The sequence below is a fragment of the Alligator mississippiensis genome, chromosome 5 (assembly GCF_030867095.1).
Source record: "Alligator mississippiensis isolate rAllMis1 chromosome 5, rAllMis1, whole genome shotgun sequence".
NCBI lineage: Eukaryota > Metazoa > Chordata > Crocodylia > Alligatoridae > Alligator > Alligator mississippiensis.
The window spans coordinates 145,887,017-145,913,645 of record NC_081828.1 but is presented as its reverse complement, the minus strand read 5'-3'; the positions used below and the strand labels follow the sequence as shown (position 1 = coordinate 145,913,645).

The following is a 26,629-nucleotide window of genomic DNA, read 5'->3' as shown; positions in this document are numbered from 1 at the left end:
TAACAGGCCTCCAGTTTTGGAGACTGGGCCCAGGTCTGGTTACTAGCTTTCAGTCACAGATTTATCCAAGGACTGAGGGCAAGACTTGGATTCATGAGAGCTGGTTCCCATTCTCAACTTTGTAGCTGATCTACTGTGACTTTGGGCAATCCACTTCAACACTCGTTTTCACTTTCCACCCTTTGTCTAGCCCATTTAGTGTGTAAATTCTGCAGGGTAGGAATTGTTTCTTATTGTTTTCATATAGAACCACGCAAAATGGGGCACCAACCCCTTTATACTAATATAATGCAAATTAATAAACATAATTTAGGTAATAAGACTAAAAGTGTGAATAAAATATGAATTGTGGTGGTTAACTGTCCCTTCTCCTCCTGTCCTCCCAACTTTTCTCTTTACATAGCCTAAGATCACAGCTATAGCATTTTGAATTCAAATATAACCTATCCTTTATAACTTGCCAGCATGTATGCATGGTATACTATGTGTAATGACCATAAAGTATTTCATTTGTGAAACCATATCCTTTTACCATACTCTGCAAGCAATATTAGAACAAAGTACAAATCAACTACAACTATCATATTTACAATATATAATTTAATTCTAATGATACACTCAAGCATTTTGCTACCAGAAAATGGTGCCTATGAGAAATTTGCAAATTTTTATTCGTATACAAAACAGCATAAAATAATAGATATATTCTATAACAATCGATTTGAGACACAAAATATACCAATAATCAGTATTAGGCTATTTCCCCGCAGAGAATAATGTGTATCTCTTTATAAAAGTTTCCAATTTTATAATCTGGAGATAAACAAAGTAGATGTTGCAAACAACTTTGTATGAGCAGCTAAGTTCAATGTAGGGTAGCTGTAAAAAAGTGGCATTTTGTTGTTGTTGTTGTTCTGGAAGACTTTGTAGTTTTTAGTTCCTGAATTTCCACAAGCAATCCACAAGAATAGTGGGTCTAACTTCTCAGAGGAGACACAGTATTCACAGAATTTCCACAGGAAATGACGCTTCACAATGCATGGATCACCTCAGTGAACCACTGGCAACCACTTGTCAAAGAAACAAACCATAAATATAGCCATACTGTATTTTAAAAATTAAAATGTGTAAGTTAACAAAAAAGTACATAATTTGATTCATGTTTAACACTGTTCCAGCTAATAACATCTCTGTATACCTGTGCTCAATGCTAATCAGTCTTGATGGCATTAGTGACACTTCAGAATCTCACAGGGCTGGCATTTGGGAGCATAGGGCCTCAAGCTTATTGTTAGAAAGTAGTGACTTCCCTCACCATTGTACTACACTGAACAGGGTACAGTTTACTCTTAGAATGAAAAACAACACAGCAGTAAATGTCTTTTAACATTCAATGCAAGTGATCTATATTCTCAAAAATGTGAGGGGGTGAGAGAATCTCTTTATGCCTAGCCTACGACAACCAACAAACTAGTAAATTCTGGGTGCCATTACCGCTTTGCAGGGGGACTAACTGATGAAGCACATAGCATGGAGTTTTGGCCTGTCCATGTACTGCCAGTGTCCCTATTGGACTACTTCCTAACTTGGCATGTCACTGGGACAGCTGCTGCAGAGTTGTCCTCTAAGCTTGCTCTTCACTTCTGGCCACCATTACATGTGGCTGACACGCTCATTTGGGGAGGCTTTCCGTTAGACCCACAAAAGGGCCACACAAGGTTCACCCCATAAATAGCAATACTACAAATATATTTGGGGTAAACTTAATAAGAGTTCCTAAACTGTACTGTGTTTTCCAATGCAAATAATGCCATCAAGTAACAATAGACCCTTTATAGTATCACAAAAATCCAAACTATCAGTTTCTTCACATTCCTGAAAAGAAGTGCCAATCCATTGCTAAAGCATTCACTACAGTCTGACAATTTATAATCCAAAAAGTTGTCTGGAGAAGAAATTTGTAAACAAATATTTTTACTCATCTCCAATATGTCAGTGAAGATAGATTTATACTATTGAATAGAAATGACTGCAGGTACATCTATTAGGTGGGAGTAGAACCAATATATCAGGGATTAATTTCAATGAGGCCTTTTCTGGGGTGGGGGGAAATGGATAACAAAATATACAATTAATTTTGATGCCACACAAACCTCTTTTTCTGGTTATTTCCTGTTTAGGCTGATAACACAATTAATTCAACATTCTCTTTTGCCTGCGTTAAGACTGATATTCACCAGCACTCTCAAAACCAAACATAAATGCTGTATTTAATCAAAAGCTGAGTTAATGTTTAATGGCTGTATTGTGAGCTATATCTCACTTATTATCAGTTTCTATTTATATCATATTACTTTCTAAATGGTAACAACCCAGTGGGACAATCTGGAGGAAGTGGCACCTTCTTTGGAGAACCAGTTTGATAAGCTTCTGTTTGCAAGACATGAGAGTCTTTGGTTTTGCTTTCCAATGATACGTGCGGTGGGAGTGGTTAAACACTCAACATTTTCCATTCTTTAGTGATTATGGCATCTGTTACTCTACATCAAAGGAAGCACTATGTTTACTTCAATATTCCCAAGATGAAGTATGGTGAATTTTGAAGTGCTCAGTGCAACGATGTATTAATTCAGAGTAATGTATATTGATATTTTCAAAAACATGCAATTATATGTTGAAGAGGTTTAGTTTTTATGTAGCATCACAGGTTAAAGCTTTTATTCCAGTAGCAACATAGACGGGTCTTCATTCTGTGGTTTTAATGCAGATGTCACTTGGGGGTCACTAGATGAAGTCATACCAAGAAACGGAATAAGTTTCCAGAACTGGATTCTGTATTCAATTAAATGTAACCAGCAGTGTTGGTAATACGATGATAAGAGACTGCAAAGCATGACACTCATTTATTGGCAGGTGAGAGAAAAAGCTATAGGACATTGTTTCCTCAAGGTCATACACATACCCATAATAAGTAGATTGGCATTAACTAGAACTGCATTTACTAGGAAAGCAGGGAAAATTGATGAAAGGAATCAACCTTTGGGGTTATGGTTAAGAGACTCTTCAGATTGATATCTTAATTGTGAGAATATCAAGTTAAAATATTTTTTTATCATACCCTTTAAATGTTGATTTATGCAGCTCTGGGATTCCTGTTGTTAACATTTTCCTCAGGATAATATGTACTGTCCTTCTTTAGGACATCAACATCTATGCTCAGACAAACTGTATGCTCATGCCACCTTTACTTGTAGTTCCATCATTTGCATTCTGTAGCTCCTCAGTGGACCTTTACTATCATTACTCTGTCTTTCCACCATTGCCAAACAGTGCCCAGTGGTGTTGTGCATTAAGCTCAGACTTGTTGATGGAAATGTTTTATGTTAAATTGGGCTGTAACATGCGCTTTCCAAAGATGGCTTGCCACAGCATAAAAATAAGCCCATGTCTCATTTCAACTCACCCTTTTTTGTCTTTGTAGTCCTTCATTTTTTCTCCCTTTATAAACTTGTATGCAGGATCAAGGGCAACAAAATCACAGATTACAAATGAAATAATGTCCTGTGCCTTGTTAAGAAATTATGTTTACTCATTCGTGCATGTTGCAAACAGAGTATGGTGGAAACACTTTGTAGTGCGTATACAGTTTGTATGACATACTTATGTATCCGTATCCATCACATACATAAGCATGATAAGCATGATGTAAATAAGCATCAGCAGTTTCTAGTAGGGATATTATCATCAAATGTACTGAAATTATTTTTAGCAGTTATGCTAGAAAGAGTGGATATAGTATTTGGAATATGGAAAACCACTCTCACATTTTGCCAGTATTGAATACTAAACTCTAGAGACAAAGAATAGTTTTAGAAGCACTGAATTAAGAGACACTGCATCTCTATTAAATTTATAGAGTACATAAAAATGGAAATTCTCAAAGTGCATTAAGTACTATGTCCCACTAGCAGCAAAGCATTAGCTTCATTTTCTTCTTCTGTTAAACAGTAAACTCGTGTGTATATAACATTGTATACACATGTACATATGATACATATTTTATATATACACATATATACACGTCTAAATGTGATGTACAGAAAGATACACAACACATATACACACACTTTTTACTACTGTATTTGAAGTTTCAATTTGAAAATTGACAATTATTCTCAGAAGCTATGCAAGTTATAAATACTGACTATTAATATACTTTACCAGCATTAGAAATTATTACTATGCAAATGGTTAAAATATGAGTAATGGAATTTCTTTTAAATTTTCAGATTATTTTGATGACATGTAATCAGCTTCTAATTCTGGTATAGTGAACATACAAGTATTTTGTTTTCTGTCTTGTGCTTTTTTATTTCTTTCTCTTAGTATAAAAGATATAAACTGATATAAAGCAAGGCTATGGGGCCTAAAATATAGTTTCTGCAAAGTTCTCTCTCTTTCCTGAGTATTCAACGATTCTTTAAAAAAATAAAATAAAAAAATAGAGGGTTTGCAATATCAGAAGTTGGGTTTCTTTTCTAATGCATAAACCTTAAAGCATTTTCCCAAACAGTATGTACTGATCCTCTCCCTGTAAAGTGCAAAAATATTATGATGTAAACAGAGCTACTACAAAAGTGTCATACTGATATTCATCAGCATGAGGTTTCTTGAAATTGTCCCATATTTGTTTCAGCACTGGAATCCTTTCTTATCAACATCTTTTGAGCAAAGCTTATCCCTTTGGTGATCAGACAGTATCAGCTGAAATACAACAGGCAGTTTGACTTCACAAGAGGGGGGAAGAAAAAATCTGTTCAGAATTGCAAGTTCTCATCTTTTGGATGGATAATTCTTTGTTCCCCATGGATAGTAGTGATACCTAAAAAGATAAGAGGTAGACAGTAAGTAAGTGTTTGTAGACCCTAGGAAATCCTTACTACTCAATTTCACTAAGACCAGAGTAGGTCTCTGTGCTTTTGACAGCAAGTTCCTATGATATAAATGTAACGTATGAGCCAGGAAAATTTGAATGCCTTTCTACAAGGCATGTTTTAATTCAAATGTAAGTTAATGAACCTGAGACGGGACTTACTGGGACAAATGTCATAGCCTGCTATTCAGGGGATCAGGCAAGATGTATTTAACACAGGGGTATCAAACTCACCCTGGGTTCCAGGCCAGACCCATACTGCAGGGCTCCTCCTGGACAGGATCCATGGAGTGAGCAGCAGCTGCAGTGGGTCTAGTTCTGGGTGTGGGGCCAGCAATGTGGGTTCAGGAGCAGGCAATAGTGCAGGTCAGGCATCAAGCAGCAGCATGGGTTGAAGAGCAGGCAGTGGCACAGATTCAAGGGTAGGCAGTCATGGAGCAAGTGAGGGCTGTATCTGCACAGCCTTCACTCACCCCTGCCGCCAATGGCCATGTCCATTGGGGTCCAGGGACCCCATATTCTGCAGCAAGACATGTTCCCCCACAACTTCCAGTAGCCTACCAGACTACTAGTAGGTCAGATGGAATGGTTCCTCAGGCTGGATCTAGTCCATGAGCTATGCGTTTGACACCCTTGATTTAACACTTCCTTTGGACTTACAATCTATAGGCAGGGTAACTTCACGTGACAAATGTTTGAGCACAGTGTCATGGTGGGATCTGTACAGAGCCAATCTAAACTCCCATATTCCTAGTGACCTGCCTCTGACATGACCTAAAGTAGCATGGAGGCAAGCTTTATCTTATGCTACTGGTGAAAAGTCTCTTAGATACTTGAGCAGTGTGGTGTCTACATCTCTACCCATTTTCTCTTAACATGCTCCTGAAATGCCAGGCAAGAGAGCTAGTGCAGGAAGTGGTGGAAATGCTTCTGCCAATTTTGCACTGGTGAAGATGGCATCAAATAAGCAAACCTGTACTGTATTATATTTTATTGCCCCATGGAAACATGATATACAGCTTTTCTCTCAAGCACAGTACTGCTGGAAAGTAACAAGCATTTATTTTTTCTTTCCCTCAGAAGCTGATCCAACTTCCATTTCAAGATTGAGGTAGACTTCTTCAGCCTACTTTCTCTAACATCTGTCAAAATGTATAGTCAAAAACACCAGACCCTAAGCATGAATCAAAGCACTCCACTGTGCACACAGTTCTCTCCTGGGAAGATGATGAGACACAAAAGGAAGCACATGTTATACTGGTCACGTTTATTATGCTTTTGGAAGGGGGTCTGATCGTATAGTGATAAGGACAGGATTAGAATCTGTAAAAACCTACCTATACCCCCTCCCCCCCACACAAATTATATTGAAAGAACTTTACTAAAATGCATAAAAATTAAGAAATGCAAGAATGAAGGTTGCCCATGTACCCTTACTGTGGGTCTTTAGTGTATCTACATTACAATACACCTTTGAATTTACACATCCACACATTAGTTTTCCCCCAAAACTATGACTCTAAGTGCACCAGACATTTTACTGATGGTTCTATCAGATGACCTGATGAACAATTCCTTGCATTTGAAAGCTTGTCTAACTTTATCCCAATCAAGCAGCTGGTTTAATAAAAAATATCACCCACAAAAATGCTTGCATCTTGCATAATTCCTAGACTATCACAGCTACAACATCACTCCAACACTATCAAAAACAGTAATTAATTTATCTTCACAACACCCCCAGGAGATTAGGAAGTGGTATTATTTCCACTTCACAGATTGCAAACTGAAGTACGGTACAGGGGAGATTAAGATCAAAAGCATCCATTAATTGGGGTGTTTGAGATACCTAAAACCTGATTTTTCGAAGTACTTTACATTATATGTTCCAAGCTGTGCTCTTACTGACTTCAGCTGCAGCTATGAGCACTTAACTCAACTGCAAATCAGATCAGGCACCCAGATAATGAGTAATACAGTTAGTAACCACCTGTGAAAGGTTTGGTTTAAGTAACTTCCTAGCATAGCACAGGAACTTTATCCAGATTCAAGAAAAAAGATGTCCATTAACAATGAAACCCTCCCTTCTTGCAATCTACAAACTTTTGTAATAGATGAAGCAGGGGTTCTTTGGACAACAGTGTCCTTCACTCCACCCCCCCAGTCTATCCCCAGGGCACATCTATATTGAACATTTAATAAGGCGGGGCTCGTATTGGAAAAATAGTATGTGATCATGTTCCTGAAGAATGTATCATAACACCAAAGTAGAAGGGGCTAAATTAAAGCTTATATGAGCAGTCTTGATTCTGGTATTTCTTAATATTTGAATGTGACTCTAAGAATTTTCTTTTAATGTAGAATGCATGTGTGTGGGTGTATAATTTCCCAAGTTTTTATAGAGTAATCTTAGAAAAAAACTTAAATTCCATCATGCAGCATTGACCACAGGGTTCATCAGCAGATCTAGAACCTTTAGATTTACCACACAAGCCTTTGCAATTTAAAGTGATGTAGTGAACTGTATCAGTAATAAGCTGTCATTCCACTGTGTGGACCAGCACTAGAGGAAGACGTGATACACTTCACCAGCGTGTTTTATGGGTGCACACTGATACCACAAGAATGGTGAAAGTTGGTCATGTTATATTTCACTTCAGACTTTGGAGGAGATTTTGCTGTAATGAATGCAGACACTTCTGCCCATTCCTACTCTAAGTTTAGCCAATTCTGCTCTGTTGACAAAGTCTATCGTGTTTTGAATCTATTTCCTGGATCTTGAGTCTCATGCAGCTTTTATAAATTTTATGCTTTAAGTCTCAGTGAAAGTGAATTGTCTTTGTTTGCCTGAAGCCTAGGGTACTAAAAGAGACATTAGATAACAGGGACTGAGCTGGTCTTGATCTCCAATGAACCTCAGGGGGTGAACAGAAGGACACTGTTGTCCAAAGAACCCCAACTTCAACTATTACAAAAGTTTGTAGATTGCAGTGATTACAGAGGCCAGGGTCACCAGCCTAAACTTGAAATCGTAGACTAACTTGTTAAGATGACAAAAGGCTAGGACAAGGCACCAAGCCCAGATAATATATTTTATTTGGGATTAGAAATAAATGGTGCAAATGAGAAAGAAGCCTAAATAATAGTGCTATCAGTATGTAGAGATGGCCAGTGATTCTCAACCAGGATGGCCACAGCACCCTGGGGTGCCTTGAGATCCTTTTAAGGATGACATGGGATACTGCTCAATATTAGCACTATTAGATTTGCAAACACCTACATATGATTCACAGGATAAAGCCAGAGAATTCAAACAGGAATCCATAGCATCAAGAACAATATGAAATCTGTTGCTGTTTTTTTCCCTGAGTTCTTTGCAACAGAAGAATCACTTTTCTGCAGTAAAAAACAAGTGAAAGATAAGAACTGGCATTTTTCAAGGGGTACCTTGGATTTAACTAGGTTGAGAACCACTGGAACATGCCTTAGAATCTTCTAAACATGCCAAGCCTCACAATTTCAAACCATTCCCAAAAACTTAAGGAGAAATGGAAGTGAGATAGGTTCGACTCTTTTGGAGCTATATACTGTCCTCCAGCCACTAGACTGGTATAATCTAGGGCACTGAAAAAAAAGTGGGTTCACCAGGGTGCCTCTTGGGGTAACAAGGAACAATGGTCACAAACTGACAGAGAGCAGATTTAGGCTAGATATCAAGAAAAACGTCTTCACAGTAAGGGTGGCCAAAATTTGGAATGGGCTTCCAAGGACAGTGGTGCTCTCACTTACTTTGGGGGTTTTTAAGAGAAGGCTGGATAGGCATCTGGCTGGGGTCATCTGACCCAGCACCTTTTCCTGCCTAGGCAGGGGGTTGGACTCTTAAAGTCCCTTCTGACCTTAGCATCTATGAATCAAAATACAAATCTGACTCTTTAACAAGACAGGATAAGTCAATAGGCAAATGAATTCTGGAGCAAAGGTTGAAATGGGATGTCACTCAATATAGGAAAGCTTCTGCAACACTTTTAGATTTTCAAGTGATACGGCCGTATGATCATTAACCCCATCATACATCAACCCCACCTTAACCAGTCAAAATTCAGATTCTACACTCATTCCTGAGTCTGATCACTTTCCTAGGAGTAACATCCTATGCAATTCTTAGAATGGTTAATAATACATAGCTATCATTAGAGCCAAAGCTGACAGTTTTCCTTTTGGTGAAACCGTTTTCTGTAACTATTTGAACAAATGCTCTCTACCTCTAAAAGAACAGAATTGAAAAAAATGTAGTGAACAAAGCTGTGAAAAAATAATGTATAAAATACAGTAATATATGTTTTTGATTCACTCTCACTTTATTAGTGGTGCTAGAAATGGTCTCTTTGTCACAGTATGACTCTTGAAATAACACTTCTCTACCATAAGAGGATCTCTGATTGTATGTATAACATAATAATTCATTTGGAATCTCAGCAAGCTGCAGCACTCAGCTGAAGATCACTAGAGTCTCTGACCTTGTGAGTTTTGCAGGATTTATTTACTTGAAACAAATCCATTTTCATACAGCTGAGCTTTTGCTTAGATTATGCCTCCTAGTACACTTTAGTGCAACTATATATGATACAATGTAATATAACTTGCAGCAAAGGCATTTCAAATCAGATATTTGGTTCCACTTGGGTATTGTATGTCCACCTTGATATTTTGAAGTGTGATAAAAAATTGCAACAGGTTTTCACTGTCCTATAAATAGGTTTGCAACAAACAAATAAACAAACAAACAAAACAGACCTATGTTGATAAACCACTCTCATATTTGGTGTAACATAAAATGAAGTTAAGCAGAAGGTACGGCAGGATAGCATGTTAGGGCACCTATACATGTGATAGAGCTCTGCTAATTCACATGATTCAGAGCAGTCTCGAGTCTGCTGGAGTGTGCTAATCAGTGCGCTCCAGCAGCCTCCGTGTCACATGTATTCAGTGACTCCACATTTCAAAACAGTGGTGGGAGGAGCTTTAACTAAAACTTGTTGAACGAGGTTCAGTTAAAGTGACTCCACTGCCATTTTGAAGTGTGGGATGCTGAATACACATGATGGACACATGGATACACATGATGCTGCAGCCACTTTAATTAGAACAGCTTTCAGAGCCACTCTAATTAAAGGCACCCTCCCCCCACCCCAACCCCAGAGCATGTGTATAGCTGCCTTTACAGACTAACAAGTTCAGAGAGGTATGAACTTGCACAGGCAACAACCTACTTCATCCGACGCTAGCAAGTGAAGTAAAAGTAAGAGAAAGGGTGGAGTCTGAAACTCAGCTAATTTTTAACTTGTATTTTTCAAGTTTCTGTACAAACAAGCTACACTAATGGAAGCACTGAGTACTTTCTGGGGATTATGATAGATGGACCCAAGTTGATTATTCAAGATACAGCTGAGGGTCATTATCCCCAGCTGGTCATTAATCCCCATGAAATAGCTGGCACTGAGCTAGTAATTACTATTATAATGAAAACGAAAAAAAAAGTGCATGACATTTTTCTTCTGAGGCTTAGTCTCTCATTTTCTAAAGAATTAATATTCCATCCATCACCCAATCAGGTTGCCTGGATTATTTCTCAGCATTCCACACAATTTATACTTTTGATTCTCTTTCTTCTGTCATTTCCTGAGGTTGTCCACACTGACAGTTAGGGTTTATCTTAAAGTCAACCTTAAGCCCTACCTGCCAACCATGTATACAATAAACCCTGCAGCTCAACCCCTGATGGTAGTCTATCCTTGTTCTGGAAGTTTGGTTAATCTTACAGGCGTTAGGTACACTCAGTTACTGCTCATCTGTAGGTCACTTTTGTCTGCAGTATGTTTGGAAGTTATGAGCCACAGGCATTAAAGTTTGAAGCAGTAATTCCATAATTCCCAGTTTCTGAATCTTGACCTATATGCATTCCACATCCTGTCTCTACTATCTGTAAGTAGAGATAATTCAGAAGGAAAGATAAGACTGATTCTTATGTTGTATGTGTATGCAGCATGATATAGATGACTTTGGCGCAGGCTATCAAGTATGATATATAGACACAGAAAACTGCTCACACATGACTTGGGCTGGTTGAGTTTAACATCAAAACTTAAACCTAAATACCAGTATAGACATAGACATACCCTCAATATCACTACCATTTCTTACTACAGTCTTTGTTTTGTTTGGGGTTTTTTTGGGGAGGGGCTGGCAGGAGGGCAGAGATCATGGAGAGAAGACAGACAGTCAGACAGACAGACATAAAAGCAACTAGTTAAATTATTTCAGTGGTAGAAGCCCCACAAACACTGCAGAATTCTAGTGTGATGCCATAGCCAACAGGGCAAATAATACCCTGGCATGCATCAATCTATGCATCTCCAGTGGAAGATTCTTCCACTCTACTTGGCACTGGTGAGACCGCAGCTCAAGTACCACATCCAGTACTGGGCGCTGCACTTCAACAAGGACATGGTAAACCTTGAGAGAGTCCAGAGAAGGGCCATCTGTATGATTACAGGCTTGCACAACAAGCCATACGAGGAAAGGCTAAGGGACCAGGGACTCTTCAGCCTGAAAAAGAGAAGGCTGATAGGGGACTTGATAGAGGCTTACCGCTACATCAGGGGCATACTTCAAGGGCTCGGTGAACAACTGTTCACCAGGGCTCCCTTGGAGAAAACCAGGAGTAATGGCCATAAACTCCTGGAAGACTGTTTCAGGCTCAACATTAGGAAGACACTTCTTCACAGCCAGGCTGTCCAGACTGTGGAATAAGCTACCTCCAGAGGTGTTGCAATCACCTATCTTGGAAATCTTCAAGAGAAGACTGGACGGTCACCTTGCTGGGGTCACCTGACCCCAGCTGTCTTTCCTGCTTGGTACAGGGGGCTGGACCTGATGATCTTCCAAGGTCCCTTCCAGCCTCACAACCTATGAATCTATTAATTCTATCTGTACACTTTCCACAGCTAGATTGAGAAGAAAGCATTTTAAACAGGTAGAAAGGTCTAAAAAGAAAAATAGCAGAGCTGACTGCTAAAAAGAAAACACATCTAATTACTAGTAGGATTTTATTATTATTTTTCCCAGTTCCCAAAGAAAAGAAGATAATATTTGACCCTAAGTAGATCATTTTATGAGTAGTGGAAAAAGGCCAAATAACAGTGGACATTGATAAATAACCTAGACTGCAGTTTAAGGAGGTTGATTTGTCCTTCAAGCCAAATGCACCTGTTTGGAGATTTTGAGGTAAAACCTACTGCTGCATGGTTGTCAGCTACATGAATGGTCTTATTTCAGGCAGATGCTGAAAGTTGGACTGTTTGACTACCAAGACCGCATGTATGAAGCAAAATGTGCAGGACTTCTGAGGACTCTAAACAGCACTGAGCAGAGCATATTTTAGAAACCCTCATTACAGAAAGGCAGGTAGGTGTTTTTGAGAGCAAGGACCCAGGGGCTGCGTCTATACAAGTGTGGACATATGGTTCCCAGGAGACAATTAGCAGTGGCACACCTTGTGCCACCACTATTTGTCCCTGGGGAATGGCTGTGCCACGTGCCCTCTGGCATGCAGCAAGTTACCCCAGGTGGGGTTTGGGAGGCTGGGGCCAGCACTGGTCTGGCCTCAGCAGCTTTACCTGGGATCCTGGGAGCCTCCTGGGGCTGCAGCCATGGCAATCTGGCTGCTTAAAGCCTGGGCAACAGCCGGAGTGTGGCTCCAGCTGGCCTGGCTCCAGTTTTGAGTGGTGCGTAATGCCCCACGTGTGCCACTCTGCTTTTTTTTTTGCACATGGATTTTTTTTTTACTCCTGGATATCCTGTACTGCTCCTCTGCAGTGTGGAGAACAATGTATGGTATGTGGTGCACTAAAGATGCACTCGTGTCTGTGGTGCCACATACAGCATGGCCGTGCTCACCTGGGTGTGGCCAGGGTGTCAAAGTGATTTCTGAAAGAGAGAAGAATACATAGGCTACTTGGAAATGGGATTTGAACTGGGGAAAGAAGGAAGTGCAAGTATGCATCCACTGTAGACAACAGCACGTATGCTGAACAGTAGCTCCTGGTGTAACAGCAAAAGACTGTAATGCAGTCAGTAACAGGTCAAAGAAAACTGCAGTATTGCTGTTATTTATCCATCATTGTAATGTGTGAAATACTATGAGAGAATGGATGTTCAATAGAAACAATGCACCAGTGAAATTTAAAATCCACACAGATGAGCTGTGTAAACTGAGCTCTGCTCAGTGCTGTTTAGAGTTCTCAGAGGTCTTCCACACATTAACCACTGAGAGCAAGAAAAAGTGAAACTTGAAGATCAAATAATACTCTTTGAACAGGTGAGGGAGATCTAACTCTCTCCAAAAATTTAACCAAGAGGGTCAATTTTGGTTTTGCCCCAAATTCCAAATGTGGGGAAGCATATAGCTGCATTGTCTCAGGACCACACCAGGAAGCCAACTCTAACTCTGAGAATCAGTTTCCCAGTGCTCCACATGGATTTACCCTGAACAGATTCCCCAAAACAACTATATCCTAGAGAATCCACAACAGACATGATGCCACATCTAGGAAATAGATACTGCAATTAGAAGACTTGGAAAACCATCTCCAGAGCTAATGGCATAAGGTGTGTCAACTGCCCATTCCTATACTATACGGTAAAATGCAAGCATATTTCATGATCCTATCCATGTATATTTTCCTAATAAACTGTTTTTTTATATTAGTATGTGTATAAGATGCCTGCCTATTTAATTTTAGCAGGATGTTTTCTAGCCAGCATGCAAAAGGTAAATGCATATCAAAATACAGGCCATTTATATAATGGCTTTATTAGACCTTGAGAAGATTACTGATACAAAGAGAGGTGTCCTGGAAGACAACTATGAAAACAATGCTGAACATCCAGAGAAAATATCACTAAAGTATCACAAGGGTATATGCCCTGGACCTCACAGAGCTTTCAGAGCTGACAGCTTGCAATTTACAGTATCTTACAAATATTTGATGCTTCATTTAAAACGCCAGATCCTGGACGCACATGAGCAGGAATGAGTCTCTATGCTCATATAAAAACAGTTTCTAGCCTTCACAGCTGCAAAAAACCCCTTGAAAACATGACATGTATATAGCCTAGAGGCTTAAAAGAAAAGCTAAGACCAATCTTTAATTTTTAAAACTTCATAATTTGGGAGTAGGGGGGTGGGGAGGGGTGCTGATTAATGGTTTGTTTAATATTTTGCTGCTGGCAATAGCATAATTTTTGTCTTTGGAAATCCAAGTTTTTTAAAGGCAAATAATGAGACACTTTTGAAAAAAGTATCATGTACAAAAAACTAAATAATAAGACTAACATTTAAAATCTGAGAGTCTGGAGTAAATCATCAGCTAAGTCCTCTAAGCAAAAGTGACCTGATTTTTAGACATTCTTAGCAGCTGAAAATACTATTTAAATAGTAGCAGGTGCTGCCGGTGTGCAGAAAATAAGTTGCTGCTATGGAAATCAAGTTATTTTGATTTAAGGCATCTAAGTATGGATTTGGGAATCTAGTGTTTGGCTCCCAGGATTGAAAATATTGCTTACTTCTAATAAGTGAAACAGATTTTTAGGCAAGATCTGGAGAAGCAAAATTGAACTATTTTTTATGAAAGGAAACTTACATTATTAAATATCTGGTGAAGGTGATTTAAGACAGGACTTGTAAACAGAACTAGAAATACCAGGTTTATGTTTCGGGATACTATGCTTTGTGTAATGTTTGAATGAATAATCCTCTTTATATGAATTAACTGTTGTTTGAGAAAGAGATGCTGACCACAATAAGGAACTTACCTGTTTTCAAACATCTTTACTTCTGTTGCCTCTCTCCTTGTGTGTTAGCACCTACATTTCCTCTTTTTTGTTTTGCATCTAATCATTATACTGATTATGCTTGTTTTAGTCTTGGAGCTCTGAGCAGCGGGGTATTATGAAAAAACAAAGTCCCATCAAAATGATTGTAATAGATGTGCCTTTTCTTTTAACTTAGTTTTTATATGGAAAAAATAGTAAGAGAAAATTGCTACTAGGCATGCAGCATTCTTTTGTCTGAGCAAAGAATACAGCACCTGTGGCCAAAACAAAAACTGGCTAAAATGTCCTTAATAAGTTTTCCCCAACTATACCCATATGCCATAAAATCATGTGCTTCGTTAAAAACTGAAAGAGAAAACTCCAGTTAGGAAACAGAACCAAATGCCTCATTTATCTAGCACTTTATAATTCACCTTTTCTTGTCAAATTGAATGCTATAGCTCACCTGTTAGAAATGAAACTATAATAGCCACTTTCTTCCAGAACCTCTTCAATCGCTGTCTACAGGTAGAAAACATTCATTTTAGTAAAAATGAATACTTTAGTTAAAAATAACAGAACACAATTGTTCATAAATAATGTTTAAAAATATTGACCTGCATTTGTTCGTATGTCATTCCTTCCGTCATGTCAAAAGTGCCAGGAAAGCCTACAAACAAATATCAAGTAATGTGAAACCGCTGAATCTGAGGCTTACATGGTCTTGCTCAGAGTTTCTTAGCAATCACAGCAGACCCAGAACAATAACAGAGCAGCTTGGTAACAACAAAAATTGGTAATCTTTTTTCTACATTGATCACAACAATTATGTATAGCCTTAGCAAAGGACCTTCTTATGGCTTGATAGAATATGGTACATGGACGTGATGAGATCACATGGTAAAAAATGGTCTTGTCCAATTCAGAAAACAAATATTGATTTTTATTTCTTTTTAATTTGGAACAACATAAAAAGGCATGCTGTTTTTCTGCCTTACTCATAATGCCAAATAAATAGTGCCCACAGCCAGCAGGAAACGTTGAGGACAAAAGTACTTCTTGCAAATTAAGAGTACCAGAAATTACAGATATTCATAGATTCATAGATGTTAGGGTCGGAAGGGACCTCAATAGATCATCGAGTCCGCCCCCCTGCATAGGCAGGAAAGAGTGCTGGGTCTAGATGACCCCAGCTAGATGCTTATTGAACATCTGATCAATTTGCATGGCTGTCCAGAGAAACAAAACAAAAGCACAGATTTAAAGTGATTGCTTGGAACTGGCTTTTTATTTGGATGTCACCCCTGACACTGTGTAACTTTTTATTTTTGTATTATGTTGTAAATTGATGTGCCTGTTTTTAACCCAACAGCTGCAGTAAGGAAGTGCTGCAGGTTCTCTGACCCTTATATTCTAGGCTTACCATTTTAAATTTTCTTTTGGCCTCTCCCCTTTTAATTGCAGCCATAACATTACTTTCCCCCCAGAGAATGGAAACGAAATTACTGATGTTCCAAAAATTAGATGAAGTGTGGCTTGATCATTTTCAGTAAAACCTAAAAGCAGCACCTCTGTTCTGTATTGCAGCTGAGGATGGAGAGCAGGAACTGGGTCTTGTACTGAGAAACCACAGGTGGCACTTTCACATGGTTCCCAGTTTAGCTGCACTCAGTGCTTGGTGGCTGCAACTGAGGATGGAGTCCATAATTTGTAGCACTGGTAAATGTCAGCACAAATCAGATTTGATTATAACCATGTTTGAAAAGCACATATGTTTGCAAGCCTTTGTATATACAGTATTGGATCACGTCTGGTTTCCTTCCATTATCCTTTCTAACTCTTTAAGGTCTTACCCAGTCAGGCAATTAAATCTAGTCTAAGCACTTTAAAGCATGATCTAATAATGGCTCCTTTTAGCGCTGTGTTTAAATACAGTTTTACTTGTTTACAAGCCATGAACTAGGCTAGATAAGCTTAAGTGGAAGATTTTTTAACATAAATAATAGGCACAGAGCTCCCATTGCCTCTTAGTTTGATTAGGCAAAAAAATGCCATTTGTGCTTTTGAAAATATCCCCCACAAATCAAGACTTATGTTTTGTTAAATAGGCCTGATCCATAGTGACAAAACATACCTGAAATGACCATGTTTTTTAAATGAGTTCAGTTAATAATTGCCAGCAGTCAGGTCCTTAAGTCAGCTACCACTATCATCACCACATCTCTTAATCAAAAAGTAAAGAGTAGACTGTAGACTTTGTTTTCCTTACCTTTTCTATCATCAGGGGCCAATATATTTCCCCCTGGGGAGTGAAGTAGCAAATGGCAATCAGCTGTAAAGAAGCTAGGCTCAATCAATTCAGGAGAACCCTGGAGTAGCTGGGGGGAAAAAAGGCGGAAACTACTGAACTCATTTTCACCAAAAACTTTTGCACATCCCTGTATTCCCAAGCACAGAGTGAGAAGTTAAATGGCATTTCAACACATTTTAAATGAATGAAGAACTGGCCAAATCAGTCATAAATACTGCACCTTTTTCCCTTCAGAGGCATTTATCAAGTACTGCAGGTAGTCAAACTGTATCCAGTATAAACCACACAGTTCTCTGCTACATGTGAAAGAACTATAAACTGCAAATTTCTATGAAGAAAAGAAGGAGAAAAGCGAGCTCTCAGAACCAGGAGAAGAATTGTCAGTGGCAGAGTTTTCAAAACTGGATGCCTAAAGTAAGACTCCCCAATCCATATTTATGTGGCTTGATTTTCAATCAGTGAGAACTCAGCACTTTTGATTACAGCTGAGTGCTCACAGCATTTGAAAACTAAAAATGTATCTAGTTATTTGAGTGCTGCCTGCCTGGGTATGGATGTAAGAGCCTAACTGTTAAGCACCTTGTCTTGGAAGCATCAGTCACTATAAAATGGCACTGTAGCATGGGCAACTGGTGCCTACCAAGTCTAGGGGGGCACCAGATTGCTGATGGGAGGGGCATCCCTCAGAAGCCGATCACTGACTGGGGGAAGGGAGGGAGGGGGGTCCTCTGGCGGCTGGTCACCGAGCCTGGAACCACCAGCAGCAAAACTGGCAAACCCAGAAGTGAACTTCCACTGGCACTTCCAGTTTCACAGCTGGTGCTTCCAGGAGGTGCACAGCCAATCTCAGGGGGTGCATGTTCACCCACGTGCACCGCCTATGCACTGCCATGCATTACAGTATCAGTTCTGTAGTGATGGAGGGAAGGAGTTTATGGTAGTGTACTCTGCAGTATCTCCAGAATGAAAAATATTTCTCATTCAACATTAAAATTATATATAAATAATAAATAGAATAAAATAGAGTTTTTAAGTGGCAAAAACTGGAAAAGACTTAGGTGGCATTTATGGGTCCTTTACTCCACCCACTAAAGTAGGAATCTATCTGATGCACTGTTTTTCTAACCTGATGATCTGCTCACTCTAATTTAAATATTTCAAGAAACAGAGCATCCACAGTTTCCTTTTCCAAATGATGGCACAATCCAATCTCATTGTCTGAAAACTTCCAATGCTCAGTCTATATTTTCTTTTACAGTAAAAGCTGTGTTATCTGGCACTTTACCATCCAGAAAGCTCTATTAACCGGCATGCTGATCAATGAAACCGGAAGTCCCACCATGGCACTTCTAGTTTCGCCAAGTCCCACTTCATCAACTTTGAACCATGGCCCAGGGCAAAGCAGCCTGCGTGAGGCCCTTCTCCCTGTCCCCCAGCACACTGATGCCAGGGAGTGAAAGCCCTGGTGCATTGGACGCAGTGGGAGAGGCGGCAGCCTGAACAGGCAAAGACACCTCTCAGATAACCAGCATATTTAATTAACTGGCACTCACCATCCCCCATGGATGCCGGATAACACAGCTTTTACTGTACTTAGTTTCTATTTACTGTAAATTATAGGAAGTGATCAGAAACTGCTTTAAACCTGTAACAGAACAGATATTCAGTACACATAAACCAGTTTGAAAATGACTGAAACTGGTTTGAGATAAACCTGGTTGAATGTAGTATCAGACTTGACTGATTTGGGTCCAACCAGTTTATGCAATGTCTGTCCTAGACCCCTTGCTGGTTTAAGTTAAATCAGAGTCCCCCAGCATCCCGGCATGCTGTCTGGGCCGGGCGAGGCTCTCTGCTTCATAGCAGGGCTGGCCCCTCCCCTCTGCTCCCTGGCTGCAGCTCCAGCAGAGACTTGCAAGCCACAGCAGGGTCTGCCTGGCTTTCCAGGAGCCCCCCGCCCCACCACCACTTGCTGCTTAAGCAGAGATCCCTTCCTCTTCTCTCCCATAGCATAGACTGTAGCCAGTATGTGGTACGCTAGCTAATGCTGTGTAAGGCAGATAGGACAGTGTCTGCTTAGGGCTTTTTGGAGCTAATCAGCAGCTCAATTGGTAATGTCCCTGCATTCCTTCCTTTGAAAAATGCTGTTTAAGAAGAGCTTGAACCAAGAGGCTTTGTTTTCTGATGGGGTGTTAAATGCTGATAGCAAAGCTGATAAATGCTCTCTTATCAAGCAAGGGTCAGAACTCCTCCTTAATCACAGCATCCTGCTGGGGCATGGCAATGCCCCCCTCAGCAGCCCTGTGGAAGGGAAGGGAGGGCTGCTCTAGCGCCCCCTGGCTTCTAGCCTGAGCCACTGCAGACATGTGCCAGCATTTTTTCAGTCCAGAGGGGATGTCTGAGCAATTACAAAGTGATTTAGCTTAGCCAGGTTAGACTAACCTGCAAAGATTGAATCAATTCAGGCTCAGGCTTTTTGAATGTCTGTCCCTAGCCTAGGAGGTTATTGGTGTGGAAGAGACCTCACAAGGGTGTGACGGCCAGAACCAGAGGGATTAATAAGCAATAAATATGTGCTTCTTGAAGGCATTTGGTATTTTTGCCTAACAGGTAATATTAGCTAATATAAAGCTAGTAAGTTCGTAACCCACAAATGTAACTGGTCTGTCATAAGTTTAACTAAAATGATAAAACTAACTGTTTGTATTAATCGTAGAACTGACTGGGCCCCAAAGGCGAAGCTGTAGCTGCAATATTAGCTGACCTAATGCTTTTTGCTCAGGGTTCAGCCTTGACAATACTGAAAAACTGGATCCAACCGCCTGGCACACCCAAGACATTCCAGGAAAGCACGTCCCAAGAAAGCATATTCAGAGAAACCTAAAACGGTTGGGCTTAGTAATGTTAATTTCAGACCTCAAGATGCTGCATTGTAATTTGCTTATTGGATAAACCTGAGTCTGGGTAGTAACCTTTTATGATAATTTTTAAAACCTTTCAATCCCATAGGGTAACAGCTATAGGGCAAGATTGTGAGTGGCTCTAAAGCCAACAGATTAGCATAAGACTAAGTATAAAAAGCTCATGTGTCAGGTGACCAGCAGGAAGGAGGGAACAGAAAGGTCATTGCTGTTCCAAGCCTGGACTCCGGACTCCCGGTGTGCGTGAGGATCGGATCCTAATCAAGAGACCTTCCCTGGTAATCCCTCCGACAGCGTCAATCGGGGACACCTGACTTTGCTGGAATCACTTGGCATGCACCTGGCATCGAGGGACTATTGGTAAGTTGCCAACCTATGGCTGTCTGTTGTTTTAAACAGCCCAGTGGCTGATACCCTCGCAGTGCCCAGTTAACCTGTGACAAAATTGATCCATCTATCTGTTGTTATTATCTGTTGTTATTATTTACTATTAGCTCTTTAATACTGCATTATCTGCTTATCACATTTATCTTTCTGTTACCTGTTGTGTATGTAAGCTATAATAAATTTGCTTTTGCTTCACTCCCAACTTTGCCTCCTCAATCCGAAACTGAACCAAACAGCCCAGTGGCTGATACCTTTGCAGTGCCCAGTTGGCCTGCGATAGAATTGATACACTCATAGTGCCCAGCTGGTCTGTGATACAAGGGCATCTAGTCTAGTCCCCTACTCAAAGAAGAATTGTCCCCAACTAAAGCATCCCAGCCAAATGTCTGTCTAATCTGCTCTTTAACATTTCCAGGGATGGAGATTCCATAACTTCCATAGCTAGTCTGTTCCAATGCTTGACAGCCTCAAAGTCAAAATATTCCTCCTAATCTGCAAACTAATTTTTTTCTGTTGCAGTTTAAACCCACCACCATCCTCTAAAATCACCTCTCAGGTATTTGAAGACTGTTGTCAAATCCCCTCACTCTTCTCTTCTCCACACTAAATAACCCTAACTCTTTCAGCCTTTCCTCATAGGTCTTGCTTCCCAAGCCTCTAATTATTTTTGTTGCTCTCTGCTTGACTCTTTCCAATCTTTGCACAGACTTCTTGAGGTGTGAAGACCAAAAATGGACACAGTACTCCAGGGGAGGGCTTACCAGTGCTGAGTAGAGTAGAAGAGTCACTTCCCTTGATTTGCTAGTGACACTCATTAATATAATCCAGCACACTGCTGGCTTTCTTTTACAACTAAAACACACTGTTGGCTCATATTCAGCTTATGGTCTAGTGTCATCCCCAGGTACTTCTCTGCAATACTGCAACCTAGCCAGTCATTACCCAGTCTGTATTTGTGCATTGTTTGAAGACAATGCAGCAATAACTTAAATCTGAACACTATATATTGTGACAAATTGCTGTATTAGCCATACTGGAAGCCAATCCTTTTTTACATTGACCTTTTATGTGTTTTACATTACTAGTAGAGCTAATGACTACAGTGTCATTAGCTGAAAAGTTGAGTTGCCTGTAGGACAAACTGCTGCATCTTTGCAGCATCCCAAAGAACCTGTGCAAATGCTATTTCTGAGTTGCTCTGAGGAGGCCAGTCCTCTTATGAGACTTTGAAGAAAAATGTTCTGAAGACTCCAGCGTATGGAACTACAAGCTCACCAGGTAAAGCATATTCCTTAGTGGAACATGTCCAAGATAACACTTGAAAAATTGTGTGCTGGACTCTGGATCTTAAGGTGCTTGCAAGCCTGCAGTAGTTTTAAAGTGATGACACTGACGTATTACTGACAGATTACTCAACAATGAGTCAGGGCAATCTAGTTTTGAAGAGCATTGGGCAGCTTCAGTGCTTTTTATAGGTTCATGCTTTGGATAGGAAGAAGTTGTTCCAAAACACCAAAAATGTTAGCAGGCTAAAAATAATTTAACTGGAGCTCACATATCACTACTTCCTTTTAAACAGAAAGAAAAGCTAACTTTTTGCATTAATTAACTAGAGTAACAATTTGATGTTAGGACCAAATAAGAAAAGGTTAAATGATAAAAAAAAAAAACAACCCAGACAATCCCATACTGTGCTTTGAAACAGTTCTTGGTAAGTATGTGAATAAAATCATATGCATATTTACATTAATAGAACCACGTTTCTGAGAATATTGACCTAGGCAAGTATTTGTATTAGAAAAATGAATAAGCATAATTTTTCCTGTAAGAAATATGCCTAGAACTGAAAGAAAAAAGAGTCCATGTCATATTTGTATAAATTATATCAGTATCATCATGTTATATTATAAAATATTATTAAAGAAATTTCTGAAAACATCTCCGTTGCTGTTTTGATCTCGTGCTGTTTTGTTTTTAAATCCCTGCCTACTTCTATTCTGATCTGATCCATGAAAGGAAACAGAAGTTCTCTGATCTCTGATGAGGTAAATTTTATGTTTTGTTGATTAACAGCTGGCTGGCTTTTCCCATTTACAATGTATGTACCAATGATCAAAGGCAAAACTTAAAACCAAACTGCATCAACTGTATATCTAATAAACCTTTGAATTTTGTAAATAAAGGGAGGCTACAGAATGTTTCTAAATATTCTCCAAAGAACTAGAAATTTGTGTTCAAAGTTCCTAGTGCTAAATAAAAACAGCTTAAGTAGACACATTTAAGAATAATGATAAAACATAAATCATTAAAAAAATTATGAATATGCTCAAGATTTTTAATATAGGTTTACAGAATCTGATGCTTATTTTCTTTAATAAAATATAAGATGAAAAGGAAAAATACACACAGTTGAAAACTTATTAACCTTTAGATAGGTTCTCCTCCCCATCAATGACATAATGCAAATACAGAAAAAGATGAAGCCCATGATGAGCAGTCAATCTTAGAATACTTCACCTTTTTAATTTCTGATTTCAAGTTGCAAGGATTGCTCTGTTGGCTGAAGAGGGATTTCTTGAATCTTTCAATGACTCTTCTTTTCAAATTGCAGTGCAAAGCTGGAGGAAGCTGAAAGAGATAGTGAAACAGCTGTTACCACAGCTCAGCTTTAATTCCTATACACATCTCATTTTCCATAGTGGCACTATTCAAAGTGGTGATTATATTGATGTTGAAGGGCTACTATGTTTAATAGAAAGAAAAAAAGTACAGAATGTAAAGTGATTGCATACTGATATCTACTCTTCTGTTGACCAATCCTATTAGTGTGGGAATATGGATTTCAGCTCACTGTGATGGGGTAGCTGCTTCCCCTGGACAAAGCATAGATAGAGATGGCCTCATTGGGATTAAACAGTTGCAAAAATCTTAGAAAAAACAGATGAAGAGGAGGACTTGCTCTGTTTGGTATCCTGAATTTGCTTGATTGAGATCGGTGAAATTATACGAGGATGGAGGGCCTAATCCAATGCAAAATGAAAACAAGCCTTCAATGGGTACCTTTCTGAAGGCCCAAATGTGCTTCATATGAACAAGTGTGCCATAACCTAGCCTTTCTGTTGTAAGCTGTATGACCCAATTTACTTGTCTGTAAAGCACCTAGGAAACTTTTACTTTGCATACATACAAAAAAAATATTTTATGTTCCTGTGCTTCAAATGCATTCCTTCTGTTTTTATTTGGTGTAAAAGGGGAAAAAGAGCAGAAATATATTCCATTAGGTATAAAAGAAGGAACTTCTGAATTCTCTTCCTTATGAAGGATGAAATCTTTTTCTGTTTGAATTTTTAAATCACTTTTATGCCTCAATTGCTAGCAAGCCCTACTGTCAGGACAGTTCTTCTTATTCATATCTGTCATAATTTCAGTGTTATAGCCTCCTATAACACATATTACACTTTGGGTTTGATTTTCTACTGCCTTTACTTATATAATCATATGCACCAGTAGACAGTGTTTGGAAAACTCTGATTTGGTAGCATTTTACATACACTTTGTAATCACTATGCATTGATATAAAAGCACAGGGTAAGAATCAGGTTCCTTGTTTTAAAACTGAATCAGACTGAAATGTCATAGATGGATGCCCTATAATACTTCATAGATTAATATGAAGAAATGCCCATCTTAAAGAAACAACATTTTGTCTATACAAGACAGCCTGGGCTATTGTGGACCAGTATCTCAGTCGCTGCCACACAAGCTAGTAAAAAGTCCCTTTCCACCCTCACATTGTTGTTACACTGCAGTAAACCAGAAAGCCTCTGCTGGTTTTACTGGTGTTATTCCTGATTTATCTTAATGAACCTGGGTGCATCTACATGTGCGATTAACATGCAGCAATAAACTCCAGCTGCAGTTTATTGCTCCTGAGCACCACGTTTGAACATGCACCCAGGACCACAGCCTGCTGAGCTGGGTTAGAGTTGCGCTGGCTGGCAGGGGTCCCAGGGGGTTAGCCTGCTTCAGGCAGCCCACACACTGAAGCACCCTCGTGCCCCAGCCAGCCCTGTAAGTGTCTACATGTGCGTTGCTGTGCAGTAAATAACTCCACCATAGGATAGTACTTGTAAATACAAGTACTATCCTATGGTGGAATTTGTTAGTTTATTGAGGCCTAATAGGGCCACACATGTAGACACTAAGATGTTTACTGTGGAGCTAATTAGTCAGCTCCGCAGTAAACATCTCATGTACATGCTCCCACTGAGATCATAATCGGATCCCAAATATGAAGAGCTTCAGTAGAACCAGTTGCATGCAAGCTTTCTGTTGAGACACATGTAGCTCTTTTTTCACTTAGAAAATATCTTGCACCTGTTGTGTTGTAAGGCAATCAGACACTGAATGCTCCTAACCCTATAAGTAAGTACAAGCAAATGATGCTGTATGAGCTAATCACAGCTACCTGGATATATTGGGGGCTTTCTGAAATACAGGGGGTAAAAGATGAGTCAGCTGCATTTAAAAATAACAAGTTGTCTCAGCTGCTGGGATTTGATTCTAGCTTCTATTTTCATGAAATCAGATGTCAGATCAGGGAAAATAAGGCTGGGGTTTTACATAATGCTTTTTAAAAAGCTTGCTCTTACATTATTTTTTTCACAGATCAGACTAAGACCTGTTTCCATGGAAACAAGATTGGAAAGGCTGCTGGCAGCCCAGAACCAACAGTAAGATATTTTCCCTTGTAAACTTCAGTTTCTGTTTGTCAGCTGAGGTCTACAATTGAGAATTTTAAGAACCAGCAACATGTTTTAAGTTTGCTCTACTTCTTATTTGCAGGAAAACAAACAAAAATTGGGAGTCTCAAAGAGACTAGTTATAAGTATGGAGCCTTGCTTCTCTAGGGCCCTATTTTGCATTCAGCCCACATGGAAAGGCATCAAAGTTCATCTGTGGGCTATCTGAAGTGAGTGTGATGGGTGCAGCTCACTACTCTCAGTTATCAGGTATAACAGGGACCTACAGTAACCACAATGGACACAAATTAATGTGACCATCTGAGAACAAGAGGCCTGGATCTTCATACGCACAGAGACTGAAACACTCTTCACCTCAGGAGGTGCACCCTGAGCTATAGGGCAGAGCACTCTGGCAAGCTCTCTGTTATTAAAGTAAATCAACTCATTTTATAAAAAAATAATGAGATACTTCTTTGGCCACAAGAATTTTCCTCTAGCATTTTCCTCCATTGACAGATCTAATGACTTCAAGGATGTGAAATAAGTTAACAAGTCCCATTACGTCAGATATACATAAATTCAGTTTGGCTGTTCAGCTTTAAAAGGAAATTGCATCAAATTGTCTCAGCAATCTGCTAGCTCCCATGGTGATAAACACCTCTTGCCAAATATAAACTGTTAATTTTGGAAGGTAATATGACTTTTATTTAAAATTAGAAATTTTAAGCATATCTAATGTATGGTAGCTATCTTCCTGGAGAGCAAAACCATTTGTTACAATTGCAGTAACGACAGCACACTCAAGGTTCTGACTAGTTCTAGTTTTACTTTAGTGTCACTTTAAAATGACAACTTTTACTATTTAACTTACTCTTTACTTCTCTAATAAGCATTAAATCTGAACAGAAACTGTATTTATGTTTCAATACATTTAAGCTAACTAATGCACTAGGAACTGCATTACCCTGTCAGAAACCTTAGGAACGTAATATGAACACTGAGAGAATAAAAGCACTTTATGAATTCTTTGAGTCAGTATTTTATATTAAGTTATTTGAAACAGCAATATGAATATTGCTGATATGACAAAATGTTATAAAAAGGAGCAACTATAACCCATTTTCTCAGGTAAGCCAGTGTATTTTTTAATATAGCTTCATTATTACCATCTTCTATATACTAATATTCAAGGTTATTTTTTATTTAAATTAAACATTTTTAAACATCACACCATCTGTAAAAATATGAAGTTCTGTTCACTCCACATTACCACCATATTGACAACAGCAAACAACTAGAAAAGATGGAGTGTTGTGAAGCAGCAGCAGTGCATACCTGAGTGATGAAGATAATTTTGTGCAGCTGAATTAGAATCTGCTGAATAGGGTCACTGATCTGACGCACCTTCCTTTGTGACACAGCAATTCCTGCAGATGCTGTAGAAGATAATGCTACAATC

The 26,629-nt window shown here is 39.2% G+C and overlaps 1 protein-coding gene across 2 annotated transcripts in view; it reads right to left on the bottom strand.

Annotated features, from left to right (window-relative positions):
- Positions 1–586: 586 nt before the first annotated feature.
- The window catches only part of NEK10 (NIMA related kinase 10), a 201,407-nt gene continuing 175,364 nt past the window's right edge, over positions 587–26,629 (bottom strand). For both annotated transcript variants that reach the window (XM_014603021.3, XM_059728843.1), the window contains 6 exons: positions 26,506–26,606; positions 22,943–23,053; positions 17,076–17,184; positions 15,424–15,476; positions 15,273–15,328; positions 587–4,882 (listed from right to left, as the gene is read on the bottom strand). In XM_014603021.3, coding sequence (XP_014458507.2) covers positions 4,834–4,882; positions 15,273–15,328; positions 15,424–15,476; positions 17,076–17,184; positions 22,943–23,053; positions 26,506–26,606 — 479 coding nt within the window. In that variant the 3' untranslated portion in view covers positions 587–4,833. The remainder of the gene's footprint in view (positions 4,883–15,272; positions 15,329–15,423; positions 15,477–17,075; positions 17,185–22,942; positions 23,054–26,505; positions 26,607–26,629) is intronic.